Genomic DNA, 19,071 nt, shown 5'->3' with positions numbered 1-19,071 from the left:
TTACGTTTACTGCTCAGCAAAAACGGTTAACCGCATCCTGCTCAACATCGTTCGTACCGACCATTTAAAAAAGAATAAAAAAAAATACAAACCTGCCAATCGCGCGCGCTAACCCTGCTTTTTATTGCTGCCTTCTTTAAAACCGTTCTGGTAGACGAAACAATTAATAGTCTCTTTGTTAAATTCTACTATATCAGATACGTTTGAGTCATGACTCATACATTTGTAACGCTTCTAAGAAATAATCACGTATGTTCTATATTGTATGTATTTTTCTTTGTGTTATAACAATAAATGAGTGGTTTTCGAATGATTCATTTTACATAATTAGTGAGTGTTATATTATGATAAAGTATGCAAACTTTTTGTTGTATAAAGTTTTTGTTGAATCAATTTAGCCCTAAATCAAAATTTTTCTAAATTTCTGTGATTCACCTTGTACAAAACTGGTTTATAGTAAATCAATTAAGGTTAACCATAGAGTGGAAGTGAAAATACGAATCGATTAATTCTCAGTCGAGTTAACCTACATAGTTAGATTTTGAAAGGCACACATACACCTCCGCTAATCAAAATTAATAAAACTTTATTGAAGAAAATTAAATTATCATTATTAAAACTCATAAAGTGGGATATTTTAAAAGTTTAAAAAAAGATATCTAATTTATCTTATATATCGCTTTAAAACTTCCATCTAAAAGATGGCGCCACGACACCCATTAGTTGTTTCTGGAAGGTGACCCCTTAAGATGAATAACGAATACGGTTTCTCGTTCAAAATAGAAAAGGTGACTGGGTTTCATGAAACGTCAGTGAGCCGTTTTCACTTTCATCTCAAACTTTACGGTCGGACGGAGAGAAATTTGTTATTTACGACCGCTTAACTGGGAAAACACGTGTAAATCACCGCTTCTCGTTTATTATTGTTTTTTTTTCTTTCGTTTTTAATGTTTTCTGGCAGATTCGCCTGGAATGCGGCAATTAGCATCGCTGAATGGCTCGAGCCTCGACGCCTCGGAAGAGTGCGGACTCATTCAGATAAAAATAAACCGATCCGTGCGGTGTGCGCGGGTTTGTTTGGCCGCGGTATTATATACCTGTTGGCGACCGAGGCCCACTACACATCTCTATCTCTCTCTTCCTTACAACTCGTATTTCGCAATTATCTACGTTTATATTGTAGTCTCAAGGACGTCGCTAACCTTTGAATTCTAGTTTCTGATTGAGTTTTTCAAATCGCAAAATATCAATTAATTATAGTAACTTTGTTCGTAGAAATCTAATCGTTACTAATTTGAACCTGACATTGAATGCGCATACATATTATCGTTTCAGCTGAAAATTGTTCCAAATTGGATGCTGTACAACAGTCATTTTTAGAAACAGAATAACTAAATTCAACTTACTGAAATTTTTGCATGGATTCTATATACTTGAATTTGACTTCACCATTATATAATCTACTAGGGAGGCTCTATGCAGTATATACAGAATAATAAACTAGTTAACTAAATAACATAGAAACCATTCTGAAAGGACCTGGATTCCTTTGTAAATTAGGAGGAACCCATGCGCGCGGAAGAAGTTTCCACTTCATCCGCAGTATACCAAACCAATTCAGTGGTCCATGATCACGAAATAAACAAGTTTTAACTTGTTTACTGACACTGCAACGTGAATATTTTAAAGACCCTGACTCAAAAATTTTACTCCATAACGCCGAAATTAATTGTTCTGTATTCGGACACTATCAGTGGTGGTTTATACTCATTTGGGATGATGGAGAAACTTTGGCCAAGAAGTCAAGCAAGATGGAAAACAAGAAATATGGAGGGAGAGCTTAACCCATTAGCTGCCATGGTACCAATTTGGGGATTTTAGATTTTAACGTACCTCACTTGGCGCGAAAAGTATATTAGCTCGGTTTGACAGTGCTATTTTGTATATGTTAGTCAAAGTTATTAATCCAACCCAATCTGCCACAATCCCCATTTGGGACTTTTTTTACATATAAAATATTTTAAAAACCGATGCCAACTCCTTCAAAAACAACACCAACACAATTGGAGCTCTAGCCATATACATATATTTACAATGGACTGATTGAGTGTTATGTTTGTTGTACTCAGGTCGCCGTAGTCAACTTTCCTTGATTTAGATCTATTCTCGATCCAATACAATGCGCACATGCATTGAGAATCAAGGGGTTTGTAAATGTGTGGGAGATATTTTCTGGACTTATGGATGAAGAAAGATCCTACACTTTTTACCTATGCTTCTCTATCAGGAAAACTATTATATACCCGATTTTACACGATTCTGAATCACTTATGCTCTTGCAACACCCGAGGGATGACCCGAGAGATTGCTTCCTATTTCCTATTCTTTTTGTCCAATAACATTTTAATACAAATTATTTTTGATAAAAATGCATGATTGCGAGTAGTTTAGCTGAGGCTTGCGGTCGAGATTCCGCAGTCGATTACCAATCTTCATAAAGCTGGTCAACTTTGACGGAACTTTAACTTTTTGTCCGATAAAATGTGACAATAGAAATTGTTACTTCTTCTATAATTTTCTTTTCTTATTATTTTAAGAGGTGGCAAATATTGTTTTTCTTTATGAAATCTGATACAAGGGAATTCTTGGTGAATTGTCTCCATATCAGCCAATGAGATTTTAAATACGTTTTCAATATCTCTAATAATTTTAATTTTTTCGTTGAATAATCTTTCTATAATCAATTTTGCGATCTGTTTGCGAGAGGGACGAAACGACAAATCCACGTTGCGCCCCTTGCTTACAGCGACTCCGAAGTGTCCTGTATAAATCTATAGACTTGATGTCAGGATTGGAATGAAATTAGAAAATTGAAATCAAAATACAGAATAAAGATTTTAAATTTCTTAAAGATAAATCTGCTTCAGAAATCAATAATCGTTTCATTTACAACTCTTACTCATTTTTAACGCATAATATATGTTTATAGATTTCTTGGCACTTTGTTCTGTATGTACTAATATGTGCCACATTACGGTCCATCTTGCGATATCCAGCTTTCTTTTCAGCCATTCTGTCCACATGCTCTCTTCAATCCTTTCTTCGCTAACAATATCCTCAATAACACATATGTTTTTTTTCTCTCGTTTAAAGTGTATCCGGTTATAGCTCTTAGTGTTCTCATTTCAATAATCTGTAACCCAAATATAATTGCTACTTTAGTTGTTTGAGTCTATACTTTTATCTTCAAATTTCTATTGATAGTTACGCAGGCGCCCAGGTATTTGAAACTCATTACATGTTGCGTACTGATTTTATATGGCTTGCTTACATTTTCTTAGTTCTCTGGAAACTGTAATGTATTGTGTTTTTTGCGCGAAATAGTCATGCTAAATGTTTTTGCAGTTATTTCGAATTTATTATATAGGGTGTTTAATGAGGAATGGTACATACGTTAATATGTTATAGATTTGTTCATTTTAAGGAAAAAAGTTCCTAAAACATATGCTCAATTCTCAAAGGTAACTGAGATACAGCCAGTTAATGCATAAACTAATTTATTTAAATATGTATAGGTGGGCAAATTTGGGTGTTATTATAGGCTATCTCAGAAACTATAAGAGATACGAAAAAAGTAGGTGCCATGTCCCGGTCTCTTTTTTCGAGACTACCCTAATCCCGCAAACACCAAACCTCCATCTTTTTTTGTTTTTAAGTTATAGCCAAAAAGTCAAATTTTCTTGATTTCAAAAAATGCTCATATTTCGTTTATTTTTAAAATTAGAGAAATGGGGTTGATACGTTCTTAAGACACTTTTTTAAGTTGAATATACTGCCGTTGAAAAATTTTAAAAATATTTGATGATTTTTGAGATACAACACAAAGTTGTATTTTTTTAAATACAAACTATACTTGATTATGATGTTAATGAAAAGAGCAAGAGTTAATGAAAAGAACCCCAAGACGAGGAGAAAGTCTTCTTGTACTGGTAGATGGACCGCGTTCTACCGATTGAAGAATTTGTTCAACTTCATTCAGAGTTTGCACACCTGCACGTAATTATTCATTATTTCTACTTGGAACAGAACCGGTGCAATCTGGAATCTCGGTTAGGAATCCGTCTCCTATAGTCATGAGGTGCATTTCCATTGCAGTAACCGTAACAAAACACCATATTCTGCATGAGTCAATATGTGGCATTATCAAATTAAATGTGGCATTAAATGTCAAACATTGACAAATGACTGTTTCATAACAGCCGTGCGTGATATCAATTAATGCATTAACTGGCTGTACCTTTGAGAATTGAGAACTTTTCTGCTTAAAATGAACAAATCTCTAACGTATTAGTAGTAGTACATTCCTCATGAAACACCCTGTATAGTCCTTTGTAAGTTGTGTTCAAATTCGGATATTAAGACGGCATAGTCAGCGTTACGCAATTTATTATGTACATATGATTAATTAATAAAAATGGCTTTCTAGCGAGTGGAAGATGCAGGATTACGTAAAAAACTTTTTTGCAAAGTTTCAAAGGTATATTTTGCAGAAGCTAACTCAGTTAAGTTTTTTTTGATTTCTTCGATTAATATTTGATCCATGAACAAACTCCATGACAGTAAATAACCATCATCTCGAAATACATAGTGTCGAAAAAAAACGAACTAGAGGTGTTTTGTCATTGGCAAAATCATCAGTGCAGAAAGCACTTTTTTTTTCATTTTCATAGCTGTTCCCGCTGTCGGTGTGATTGACCCCGTTTTATTATTTTAAGCTGCTTTGAAAGCTGAGGAAATGGTCATATCAATGGCTGCTAAGGTTAGGTTGGATTTTTAGCAGAACTGTTTCTGTCCTATATTAAGCATTTTATATACTTCCGGTGAAAATTCGATGTTGGTTAAGTTACTAATCCTACGATGAAATTAGTGGTGTGAGAAGGCTTGTATCTGCTTGTATTATTCAGTTTTGATATAGATACAGCCAACATCAATTTTTCGCTGTCATAATTATATTTTGTTTTTCCAACCTACTTGATGGGAGGTCACCTGCGTTTAGCTAGTAAGAAACCGTGCACTATGACCTTGCTAGGGTCGCGTACGACACGTGCCATGAATACTACTATTTTTTGTGCCGATTTGAAGGGTGTTGGGAGGGGATGGAAAGCGTTTACGATTTTATCGCGGGCACCACGACGCTCGCAGCAGTCCGGGAACGACGAGAAGCACGTCAATGGTGGTTGTGGCCACGAGGTTGTCATGACAACTGCCCCGCCGACTGCTATTCTTGGATTACAGCTACTCAGACCACCTGGTTTTCCCCATTTTTGCGATCAGGTTTAGGACGGTTCAACAGTTTTTAATTAAATTCATGTCAAATTAAAATAACACATATTACTTCTAATAGTAATGAGTTGTATTCTTGTATATATAACTTTAAAAGTATTTAACTTTAAAAGCTCATTCACTGACTGTCAAATTTTCATTGATATCGAAAAATGAGTTAATCCAGTTTCAAATTTATATGAAAATGCATATAATAAAGCAATAACCACCCTATCATGTAGAATAGGTTGGATTTGATTTGCATTTACATTTAATATTTACTCTGTAGCGTGTACGAGTTGATTTACTCTGGTGGTTACGGAAGCGAGTCGATTGAAGTCGGGCCGCGTGCGTGTTATGCGAAAGCGAGATCCGGCGGCAGGCGCAGCAGCTTTGGGGAGCTGCCGCAGCCGCAGCCGCGGTCGCCGCGCCGCGACGCGCGCTCAACCAATAAAATACTATGGTCGCCGCGTCGCGGTTAAGTTAGTCGCGAGCGAACCGCCGCGTGTGGGGTACGTGTCGTTAGTCGAGGCGCGAGCGCTGCGTGTCGTTCGTTCAATCAGCTGGCCCCCCGACCTGGACCAGAGTGCGAAAGTGTTCCCCCCGACGAGAACGGAATCCCTGTCGTCGGCTGGGCTCCACCGTCCGAGCCGCCCCGCCGAACCCGATGTCGGCCCAACGAGCCTCCGTTTTCTCCACCGACGGCGACCAGGTATGTAACAATAATCGCAACTTCGACGATCATAAGCAGCAGGACCCCAGCACCGCGGACCCGCTTGTTGCCAAGCGAACTTCATTGGCCATCGCTCTCAGCACGCTTGTGTTGTATTCACTACTACTCTCGGTAATCTTTTCTCCCGACGTATTCTCGTTCATAGAAATTCTATTTGTGCATGAACATTATTGAATGATATCGTTACAATTTTTTTAAACAAATTAGTAGGTGGCAGCACCAAGATGAATAGTTAAATCATATCACATGACATCTTAAACTAAATGATATCATCTTACAATGGTGCTGCCACATATAGATTCCAACTCTTTGTTGACATATACAAAGATATCGAGCACACTATTTTAAAATGGAAAAATTATTTACTATTCTCTATTATTTATTAGACATTAACAAGAAGTTATTCAAGATAACACAGTAACCTTTAGTACGACACCATCGTTTTACTACAACAATGACCGTGCAGAAGATAAATAATTTTTTTTAACATATTGTATATTAAAAAATCATTTTGGAACTACAAAGCTCCTTTGTTTACATCTGAGGACGTTACATAATTATATTTACAAACCATCATTAAATATACAATTTTATAAGTTTATCGGACCCACTCAGTCTGTAATGGAACGATGATATAATTGACATAGTTCGCCTAACAACAAACAAAAATTACCACCTCCTTGAACTTATCGCGTTTATGCATGAGATAGCGTTGTACCGAGGTCTAAAACGTTATCGCCCCCAAAAATTAAACAAATATTTTTGAGGCGAAACTGGCCGACTTGATTTCTGGAAATGATATGTATATATATACAAATATGTATATACACAAACAATTGTGGAGGGCTTATATATAGTACTCTACTACGTTCTGATTAGCGGTGCGTTTGTCGTTAATGTTATCTAAGAGAGAGCAACAAATACGAACTTTGAACACGAATTTAATATGTTTGCGTCCGATCGGGATGTCCAGGGTCAATAACTCTTTCTCTTTCTCCGTATCTCTTTCTCATTTTGTTCAGAGTTTACGGAGCTCACTTATGTAAGATGCAATAAAGATTTGGAATATAAAATGGAGCTCCTTGTATATAATTTAATTATCTTTTTTATTTTCAATTATTATCTCGATTGTATCTAATCTTATCGATTAAGGAAATCTCTTATAATTATTTGCTTCTGTTGTACAATATTATGTGTTGGTTTTGGTTTTAATCATAGATGGCTTTAGTGTATCAATCAACAAGTGTCAAAATTATCGTAACATTTATTCTGGCATTTGTTTAATTAGAAAACCAATTAGTACAGAAGGTCTTCTTCTTTGAAACTCAGTCATTACGTGTTTTTTAGACAACCCAGAGACTAGGAAATGTACTGTAAGCCATCAAAAACGTTAATTGATCTACATTGAATGCTAAAGGAGAACATAAAATAGATAATGATGGTTCCAAGTAAGATTTAAGCCACACAGACTGAAAAAATAGATGAGATGTTTTTTCTGCGTTCGATGCGAGTGGGTTCTAATCAATATGTTCAAAGCGGACGAGAGTTGCGTCTGATATGAAATCGTTTCATCTAGATATGTCACTTGTAATTATGTATGTAGATTCGAAAATAATATAAATGATGGCAATTTGTTAATATGGTATGATGTGCGAAACACAATCAAACATTTTATGTTTAGACAACCCTCATCTGTATTTGTGAGACTAGTTAAGTATCATACCGCGTTTATTTCCCTTGTATAGCCTACACAAAGGTCATCAGAAGACTGAAGTTGGCTCAACAATTATCTTGGAGTATTCAGGAAATAATTATTAAATTAAGTTGCGCTGTCATTTGACATCTAGTTGAAGTAATGTTATTAATACAGTGCTATCACTAGAACTAACACTAGACCGACAAATGGAAACATATAATATATTGAATAGAAACTTATAGAAACATATAATATACGCATATTTCATAAAATTCAACTAATAACGAATGCGTCTTTAGTCGATATTGTGCCAGAAAATGCCTAAGAGATTATTTATACTAATGCAGAATAACTATGTCGTAATGATATTCGTCAACGAAACTAAAACAAACTATAACATCCTGCTGATGTTATAGGATTAACCCTCATACAAAACAAACAATTATGATTAACACAATTTGGAAATAGTCAACAATTTTATTTATTTCAGTACCCAATAAAATCTTATATTATTGTATACATTTTGAGTCTTCAATGATTCAAATATGTTTTCCAATCAAATTTAACTAGATAAAAATAGCATCAAGTTCACAATCGCACTTGATAGAATACTGATTCACAAGTGTTGGCTTAGGTACACACAGAATACTAGTGCAGAAATTGCACCACACTGTCTCTAATAGAAACACACCACGTGGAGATTCGTGGCATAGCCAACACTCGGATACAAAATCTAAGAATCTTTTTATTGATCCAAGAATCTTTAGAAATAAAAAAAACCTTCATTAACATCCACCAATATTGATCGATATGCTATACATATATGTTTTGATTGGATTAATCTTGAAAAATTGTTCAATCTATTGAACTTATCAACAAATGCAATCAAATTATGTTGCATTATGTTCATTCATAACGTTATATTATTTCATCTATTGATACAAATTCAGATATCCATTTCGTCTATCAATACTATTTCCATTGATTTTTTTCAGATAAGACTCTTTTTGTAGCTACCCATATTTTTGAAAATTCGTTTCCAAATATATCATAGTTACCATATTATTTACTTTTGAACATTTCTTCGTCTGCTGTGTACTATCTCTTCTATATTATCTTCCCATTTCAGCTTTGTGCATCATTTTCCTGGGGATTCTTCTTCTGGAATTCTCCTTTGTTCAAAATCATCTCTTATGTTTTGTTTCTAATTTGATTCTTTCTAGTTTCTCCCTACCCCTCCGATTCTTTTTAAGAATCTCATTTCAGCCTTTCCTTTTTTTGTTATAATCTATTTTCAGTCTTTCCTCGTTTACTGCTTATGATTTCATCTTCTTCCCCTTTCGTTATGTGCATAATCTTGGTTTTTCCCTATATTTATTTACATCCCGCTTTCTTTTAAGCAGATTCCAGATGTTAATTTTTCTTTGTAAGTTATGTTTCCTAGTCCTGCTATCATCATCATATAGCCTGAATAGACTACATAGAAGGTCTTCATCAATGTGAGTCTATAGCAACATTTTGGAGAGTCTAAACGTCAGTTACTCCTCTTTGGTGGTTTTCCCGCACGTGGTAAAACTTTGTGAATAAGTAGCTGCAAATATTTCGGCGCTTGATATTGTCATACCAACTTTTATCTAATTTTGTCAGCTTATTTTTTGGAATTAATTAATTATTATTAACATTTCTGAAAGTAATAATTTGAAAGCATTTACGCTGGATTGTGTATACTGTGATTTGGAATTTGACAACGATATAGATGACGATTCAAAGAATCTAGAAAAATATACCACATTTTTCGTTTTAAACGATGGATAGAACGGGATGTTACGTCGAAAATCAGTGATTTTCTCCATCTTACTGATAATTGGATGATGCTAATTGAAAACGACCATAAACTGCACAAAAAATTAAATTGAGATAACAGAAGAATACCGCACATTTTTTCGGTAACTGTATTTTTTCACCAATAAAGCAGAAGTCCCATAGAATTCTTCCCCCATCAAATCAATGGTTGGTGTGCCAATTTTAACAACAGGAGCATCATGTTGGAGCACCACCCACACATGGAAGAATAATAATGTATCACATAGGCGATGAATAGTTGATCATTCTTCAAGGCACATAAACCAGACTGTACAAAAACGTCAATTACAGTGCTCAAGGTGGAAAGAATTTAAGCACTCTGCGTAGTACTGACCTATACCTATGTAACTTTAACTTTTGCTATGGAAAATACTGTATAAATATTAGGTTGCCACATCGTTGGCAATGTTGTTGTGGTGAATGATGCAGAGAACTGGTGTGAGTATCTTTAGAACGATTATGTAATCCTATGGGAATGTGGTGCTTGTAGCGCCATGATACTTTCTGCACTTCCAAAACTAATTTTGCAAAACCTAAAAATGTTTGATGTCTCCTGATCCGCATATTTACCTTTTCTCTCTCTCTTTCTTCAAGAGTTTTGCTAAATATTATTATATCATCCAAGTATATAATCAATCGTAGTAATATGGAATTTATATGTCATAAGTCATAACAAACGATGCATTAACTTAATAAACAGTTATTGTTGAAAATTGACAAAACAAAAAGTTTGAATTCCAAAAATTAGTAGTGGAGTTCTACACAATGTAATTTTGTTGTAAAAAGTATTTATGTTTATTTAGATTTGGAAAAAGTACAACAGAAAACCCGGAAAGAATTTATATTTGTATTCATGTGAAACGTTAAAGCACTCGAAACGGAGCCAACTATATAAAAGAAGATAAAATTTGTTATGACAATAACTTTGTGTTTACATTTGAGATCTCGTAAACTATTCTGCACTTGAAAATGTTCAATTGAAATAAATGTTTTTAAATGGAATACTGAAAGGTGTGACGACTTACACAAGCGGTTTATCCGTTATAGGTCGATTTTGCGTTTGCAGTGTTCGAAAGTGCGAATTCAATTTGAAAGCGACTAGTTTTAGTGGGCAATAATAAACAAAACTGCTGCCTCAAAAACCTTAAATCACTCCATGTTACGACCGACCCGACTATAAATATCGAGGAAAACGCTTCTATAGTAGTAGAGAGAGGAGTGTGAGTAAAGGAATAGTGGCGGCGGTGGTGCTCCAGTATTTTCATTTCTGACTCAGAGACCCGCGGTTAAGGTTACAATTCTCCGCAGTCGACGTAGCAAATTCTATTTTGGGAGCGGTGATGTCGACCCGAATCGATTGGTTCTCTGATCCTTTTCTTTTCTAAACTAGGAAACTAAAAATTGTTTTATCGAAATTCACTTTACTTCTAAAGTTGAAGTAAAGTTTATTTTTTCGATTATCCACTAATTAATGCAGTATACTTTAAAAAAACGTATTCATAGTGCGAGGTTGCGTGATATTTGGTCATCTGTCATCAGGCGTTATCGCTTCTCAGTGGCGAGCCTTCGTTATTCAAGGAAGAAAAATCGGATCGATACAACAAAGACACGCTCGGCATTCTATTCCTTTTTTTAACTAAAACGCACGCTTTTCTACGCTCTACAAGTTTACAGTTTCACGTAGTAGTACAAAAAGTAACATGTTCATCTTTTCTAATGAGTTTCTCTATACTAAAAGGTTCACACTCAAGAAAGAGATGACAGATGTTTTCCACGTTTTCGGATTGAACGAGTGAGACAAAAAAAATAATAGGAGAGAATTGTACAAGGTCACGTGGTCGAGAAATGCAACCGCTACTTGACGACGGCGACCAAACTCTAATTATAGACGATTCAAATTATTCAAGGAGACAAATAATTGTCATTGAAAATTTATGTTTTTGAAAAGTTTTCTGTATAATAAAGAAAAATATGTTATGAAAAATGAAATAGTATAACCTCGATATAACGAACCTCATTAGAATGGACTTCGGATATAATGGAGAAAATATTTTTATGTTATACTATTAATAGATCAATACATTTAATTATTAAATGTTGTATTATGAAATGTTACGCTATAGATAGAATACAACCTCAAATTGCTCTATTCTATGTTCATTGATAATCTCCGGGTATTCCCAGAGTTGCCTGCACGATCATCAATCAAAGACGGTAATTATGGTTTTAATTTTATTGTTATTCATTCGTGGATTGATATATATATTTTTTGATCTAAAAGTAGAACTAACACCAGACCTAGAATTAGACACATTCGGGTTTAATCATGGGTCTCTTAAAACGACTAAACCCGAATGTTTCTAGTTCTAAGTCTAGTTTTAATTGTTACTCAGTGTTAGATTGTTGTACTTTTTTATTGAACTAAAAGTACAACTAACACTAGATCTAGAACTAGAAACATTCGGGTTTAGCCGTCTTAATAGACGTACGGCTAAACCCGAATGATTCTAGTTCTAGATCTAGTGTTAGTTCTAATGCTAGTGTTAGCTCTAGTTTTAGTTATTATTCAGCATTGGATTGTTGTATATTTTTCATTCATCTAAAACTAGACTAACACTAGAACTGGAAAGTTTTGGGTTTAGCCGTGCATCTAAGGAGTTGTTACTCAGTGCTAGATTGTTGTACTTTTTTATTGAGCTAAAAGTACAACTAATACTAAACCTAGAACTAGAAACATTTAGGTTTAGCCGTCTTAATAGACGTACGGCTAAACTCGATCCATATCGTTATTTTATATTATGAACCATAAGTCTCAAACTAACAACATTACCAAACACGAAGAGAATAAATTAAACATTTGCTAATTCAAAGTGTGAAATAGTAGTTGCCTACCCATGCGTGACGTCACGAACGGTCCTTCGATCTATACACCTTTTCCTGAGATGTAGCAGTTCTCTTAGATTCTACCGCCCTTTGTATAAATATTAAGCAATGTAGACTAAACACAATGATGTCCAAATTCGTGTGCAATAAAATTATTCATTGGCTATTACGGACACTCTTCCCCGTATTAATCCGTTATAGCGAGGTTTTACTGTATCAATATTTTATTTTATTTATTATTATTATATAACATTCTTTACCGGTCACGTTTATTAATTTCTATTTAAATTTGAGTCTAGCGTTTATGCAAACATTTTGATCAAACTTTTTTTGTGTTTTGTTGGTTGAACGGGTTGATATGATAAGTGGTTGGAGTACGAGGGGGCGAGGGTTTATTTTTGAATGGCGCGTGTGTACGATGGTGGCGGCGTCGGCGGCGACCCGGAGGCCCGCGCCCCCTGCGACCTTGAGACGAAAATCAATGCAGCTGGAGCGTGTGGCGTCGTCGCCAGGACGACGGCGTCCATTCATCCCGGCCGTAGCCCCGATGCCGCCCCCACTATGCCTATATACTACAATACTCCTGGGCTACCGTAGACGACCCCCGTACCGCAACCCTCCTACACCCGCCACCACCGGCCGTAGCAACGTTTCCTCCCTCACCGTTATTCCATTCCGGGCGCGACCTCTCTCATCTACGACTCCATTCATAAATTCCCTATTTCTTTCAACCTAGACAATAACAACAATATATTAACAATTTTACTTAAGCAATCATTCTTATTTCTTTTATAAAGAGAATTTGAAGCATATATCTTAATTAAAATGTAAATTTTATTAGTAAGCAAAGGCGTTGGTTTCAATTGAATAGAACGTGTATGTGAACTTGATAGGCTTCCTAGTTAGTTCCAACTCCCAAAGAGTCTCTTCATTCGTTTGTGATTACTTTCGCACACGCGTGATTGAATTAACAATGGTTTCGTGTCTGCGATTCTCGACATTAATATATAACTGAATACTTTACGATGTCCGTAGTATGTAAACTTACTTTGTTGTAGATTGTTTCATCGTCAAACCTCAGTAAACAACGTGAATCAGCGAAAAAGAAGAACGTTGCGTGATTGTTAACATAAATATGATTGAAGATGTTTGTTATACTCATAGTCAGGCTTGTATTAATATAAATAATTAATATAAATCAAGCAGAAATAAACCATGCGGGAAGAGGAGGTTCCATCTAATCGCGAAATGTGATACTGGTGCGTATTCTAGACAGGACGTCGCGCCGTTATTTTACCTACATAAAAAAATTAAGACTTTTCCCCTCTCTGGATTGGGTTACCATCTTGGATCTAGGGTTGATCACTTCGTTTCAAGAGCTTTATAAACCCACTCAATCTGAATCCTTAAATGTTCTTGGGTTGCTCCAGTTGGGTCTAGATTGTGATTTGGAAAATTATGCAGAAAACATTACAAAAAGATGCCTGACACTTTGTAATGCACCAATATTGGCATGATATGTTAACACACTATGTAGAAATAATTGTCATAAATATTATGATCAATTCTTAACATGTTAATTATGATTTCTTTATGTGTTAAAACTGTAAAGTGGGTTAATTATGCTAGAACCAACTCATTTGGCTGAAAAAAAGAAAAGAATATTATAACCCACAATCTGACATTGAATGATTTATAATTTTATTATTTATTTTGACAGAGGTATGAGCCTAAAACTTTTTAAAAAGGCGCTCGGTCGCTTGGCATTCGTTCCGGATAGTAATTACAATGAACGGATTGTTTCCCAACCGCGGCACCTGACCTTGAACGCGAAACAATGGCCACATTGGACGACGAGACGCGTCTCGCATTCCGGAGACGCTCCGTCGGGGCCCCTGAGGGCTACGCCCCGAAACGTCCGCACGCTTGCTTTTATTATTACGAGCCGGGGTTGCGTAAAGACATGAAAGGTTATCGACCTTCCTTACAACCGCGTATTACGAATTGCGAAATTGGAACACTTCGATCAGTTCGCGGCCTTAGACACGCTTTTCTATTTAGTATCAAGTGTTTTTTTTTCGATACGTTTCACTGACGATTTAATATTTCAACAAGAATATATTTTTGCATTAATTGAACTATTTTCATAGACATGGAGGTTATTCATCAATGGAGGTGCGGTTGGTGAGTTTAAGGGACTTATAATACGAGGGTTTATTGTAAGGGTGGGGGTTGGAGACCCGGTGACCCAGAGTTTCCCGGAGCGTTGCAGAGAGAGATGGGCAAAAGCGTACGTACGCTGCTGAAGTGAAAATCGATCCGACGGCGGCGGCGGTAGAATATTGCTCTTTGTAGAAACTCTCATGAATCAAAATCGCCCCGTCTACTAGTCACGGAGTTGCGAATACCGAAACAAGTTAGAGCACGCTCACGGACGTCCGAATTAAGGGGGACCTAAAACGATGGAGACGGTTTTGGTGCGGGGGAATTAACGAGAAGGTCGTACCGGTCGCGACAGTACAAGGCGAAGGTTATAGTTATCGCAATGTGACGGAAAACGGTGGGGGAGTTGAACGTTACGATGTATACCGCGCAATGTCCCCCTCCATACACATAACCTTACCCAATAGAGGACAACTTAACTATAAAAGATATGGATTGGTTTAAAGCGATCAATGGGAACTATCAGCAATGTTTAATTCCATCATATTTAACATTCAATATAACACACAAAAACTGTTAAATTTACAGGTTTTTTGTATTGTTTATTCTTTGTGCTTCAAGCGCACCAGAATTCACGGTCTGACTGCGTTTCTAAATTTCTTTCTTTCAAAATATTAGGCATTTGTGTGAACACTTACCTTTTAACACTAATTAGCAATATTACAATTCAAAAATTATTAAGCGGTATTTTTGCAATGCGTCATGTGTTGTAAAAAACCTAGAACTTCCATAATATCGAAGTTCTTTTGTTCTAAGAAGTCCTCAAGCACTTAAATAAATACCTGCGAAATTCACCGATAACGTATTTCTTTGTCCACTCTACAATAATTGAAATTGTTTGCTTTTATTGTAATAACAAGGTTTGCTTCTCAGCTTGTTATTTCTTGTATTAACTGTCTTAAGATATTTAACATAGATTGTATTGGTGTCTTTTCCTCGGAGACATTTAAAATTCTTGGCAATACCGTTGTTGCTGATTTATCCTATATACTTAAAGAGAGGAATGCTGCTTTAAAGCCGACAAATATTCGTTGGCTAAAGGATTAAATGTGAGAACTCGAACTTGATGTTCTGTTTGTAATAGGTGAGACTACAAATTTAATGGCAATTGATATTGGTGCAGATTGCTCCATGTAAATGCTTAGGCATTCACTTGCTAGGATGAAGTGGGACTTACAATTAGGTATTCTGACAATTACTTTGGATAAACCGAACCAGGAAAAGAAAAATGCCGAACAGATGTTTTTGGTTGTTTAGTGTTTATCATCAAAATGTTCCTGGACTATGTACAGAAATTTTTTGAATTGGTTAAATAAATCTGGTTTTAATGGAGAACTTTTCACAACTACCTATATTGTTTTTAAAGTTGATAGACATTGTGATACTACCAATAGAGATGATGGCGAAGGTGTACTAAGCTTATAGAAGGTATATTGATAGATCTTGTTTCCTAGTGCTGCTATTTGCTTGGTGTTCGACCTGCCATAACTTATTATTTATGACATTAATTTACCTACGTTTCTTTACTCTTATATGTTTGGAGTATACTGCATTAATTTTCAATTATTTACTTTGACACTCTTTACAATTATCACTATCTGCCAAGACTCACATCGTTACAGCAACATTTTTTCATGGTTTAGGTATGTCATTAAGCTTGTATCAAGTTTAAGGTAATGTTATTCATCAGAGGTATGTTGGAAGAACGGAGAAAGATAGTAGTGAAGATCCTAAGGAATTCTTGGAATTGTGTGCGTAGAGGCAGGCTTGATTCTAGGAGCACACCAATGGGGTCATTTTTTACATTCAGTCTCATATACCGTATGAGTTAGTGGCTGTGTTAGCTTGTGCTTATTGTTCAACTTACTTATGGTATCCACTAACACCTATTGAACAATTTCATAACGACTCAGAAAGTTTTGGAGGTTTTGAGGAAATTGTCAAATAAAAACAGAACACGATGATTAATTATTCTCTTTTCTGTACGGGTTTGCGGATCTTTTTTGCAAAACCATTATACCATATTGTGCTTAAGAAGTTGGGCATTGTTAATTTGAGTTAGGGGTTTCTCAATTAACGCGTGAAATTCGTCGGTCGTGATTTTATCAAAGATGAAAAACAAACGACTTTGTAAAAAAACGCAAGACCTTACACAAAGAAATACAATGTAAAGTTACAAATAATAATTTTTCAAAAACAATCTTATCAATAATATATACAAGAAGAGACTTCCAGATCAAAACAAAATCTAAACATTTGTTTTTGTTTTCAGATTAGAGGTGGTATTAAGGGTACGAGCCGATGATTTCAGCGGAAGTGGACAGTCGTCTCACGTACATGACCTATCCAGACCCTTGGCGAGGAACGCCCAAACAACAGCCGGAATTCCTCAGACCCCAACCAAAGCCGTTGGCGCTCAACAAATATAATGGGTTGAGCGCCTCATCAACGACGTCGGGTCCAAATGGGACCCGGCTAATCCACACGCAACAACGTCCCCCGACCAAATACTCTCCGCCGGCGGCCGCTCCCGTAAATTTAACCCAGCATCAAATGAAAGAAGAAATCACTGAAGACCTCCCGCAGTACTCTCCTTATTCAAGAACGTTTTCGACATTCGCCAATTACTCCCACCAGTATCACCATCAAATGTATCAGAACCACCATTTCCACCAGCCGATGTTCCGGCCAACGTACGTCCAAACGCAAACGATCCCGTTAGAAAATTATAACAACCCTACAACACCCATAGCCACAACGAATTCAGGAACGTTTCTTTCACCTCCAGCAGCTTATAGTCCACCGACGAAACTCCAACCTACCAAACTGGAAAGGAGGATATCGCAGAGCCGGAGCCCTCCGTCGTCGACGACGCAGCAGCAAAATTTTAAAGTACCTTCGGGAAAAGAAGGTTCTTTGAAGCATAGGTTACTACTAAGGCCGGAAGAGACGCAAAAATGTGCCATAGATTTACACAAGTCTATCGCGCAAGAACCACTCAGGAAGAAGTTATCCGCGACTGCGTTATCGCCGCCACGGTCACCAGCCTCAAAGACTGCCTTCAACAGCAGCAGCCCGGCTCTCGTCAATTTTTCGAAAGGTTGTCTGATCCAACTCGAAAACGGCGACTTTAAAAAGCTGGAGGACATGAAAACTGAGGACTTTGTACATTCGGCCGAAATCAGTCCGGAACTTAGGTTGGCCGATAGTACCGTTGTTAAAATTGGAGAGAATCCAATTACTGGCAGTGTCGCCATTATCCTCACTTATAACCAAAGACGTGCAGAGGTAAGTCGAAACTTTCTTAATATTACAATACAATTATATATTGTATATTATGAATGAATTTTGTTACACTTATTGTTTTCAGAAGATATAATTTAATCAGTCTTAACTAGTTATCTAATATATTTCGATTAAGAATTGTGTATATATGTTTATAGATACATGTTGGTCACTATACATAACTGCTTCAATTTGTCAAAAACTGATTTAGTAAAGCTTGTTGAAGTGTGGTGGCGCTCCATCTTGTTGGAATAACTGCTGTTGGAATTGCGCGCTGAGTTCACTTATTCGCTCCTCAATATGCGTGGTGCATTTATGTTTGATGACCTATATAATTTATATAGACTTCAAATCGTATTTGACACAATTTTTGTGATTACGCTGATCTTCACAGCATATAATCCCCGACTGAATTCTTCTGCATTATTTGTTCCTTTGTCATCAACTAAGTCTTCTTTGATGGTGACAAAAAAAAATATGTTCGCAATTTTAAGTGAAATATTTAAAGTAAATGTCTATTAATACATCAACGCAACCATTACGTTACAGCAGAAATGTGCATTTTTTGTTTCTGAAAACCTGTTTATAAATGTCATGTAAATTTAAAAATATTCCTATAACGAAAAATAATGCAAACAAATCTTCTGAGCATTACTTGATATAGCGACTCTATAATGACCAGTTTCTCAACCAGTTTGAGCCAATATGATCTTTATCAAGTTTTGAAGTAAATCCATCAATTGTATCTAATCTTTTTCATATACTTATACTTTGCTGTACTTAATTCTAATTGTTTCAGAAGTAATAAATAGTCTCTTAATTTACACATTTGGTTTGGATTGAGAATATAGAAATCCAGAGAGTTTGAAAACAACCATTAAGTGTGATTTATTCGCGAGGCAACGGTTGTTTATTGTTCTAAGAGAGTGTGAGGACTCAAAGCGAAGGTAGCAGAGAGGGGGGGGGGGGGGGGGGGCAAAAACACAGAGGAGAGCGTACCGATCACAGCACGTTCCCGAGATCAGCGACCCCGGGTTCTTCTCAGTCGCCTACTCAAGGTCATCGT

At 36.2% G+C, this 19,071-nt stretch overlaps 1 protein-coding gene across 4 annotated transcripts in view; it reads left to right on the top strand.

Moving 5' to 3' along the window:
- The window catches only part of LOC111426876 (Ataxin 1), a 54,507-nt gene that overhangs the window by 21,877 nt on the left and 13,559 nt on the right, over positions 1 to 19,071 (top strand). For 2 of the 4 annotated variants that reach the window (XM_071196292.1, XM_071196295.1), the window contains one exon: positions 16,993 to 18,008. In XM_071196292.1, coding sequence (XP_071052393.1) covers positions 17,022 to 18,008 — 987 coding nt within the window. In that variant the 5' untranslated portion in view covers positions 16,993 to 17,021. Of the gene's footprint in view, positions 1 to 5,810; positions 6,035 to 13,555; positions 13,757 to 16,992; positions 18,009 to 19,071 lie in introns of those variants that run through there. The other 2 variants (XM_023061729.2, XM_071196294.1) reach the window with 2 other exon arrangements.

The sequence above is a fragment of the Onthophagus taurus genome, chromosome 1 (assembly GCF_036711975.1).
Source record: "Onthophagus taurus isolate NC chromosome 1, IU_Otau_3.0, whole genome shotgun sequence".
NCBI lineage: Eukaryota > Metazoa > Arthropoda > Insecta > Coleoptera > Scarabaeidae > Onthophagus > Onthophagus taurus.
The sequence above is the reverse complement of the archived record's forward strand: the minus strand, read 5'-3'. Positions and strand labels throughout refer to the sequence as shown.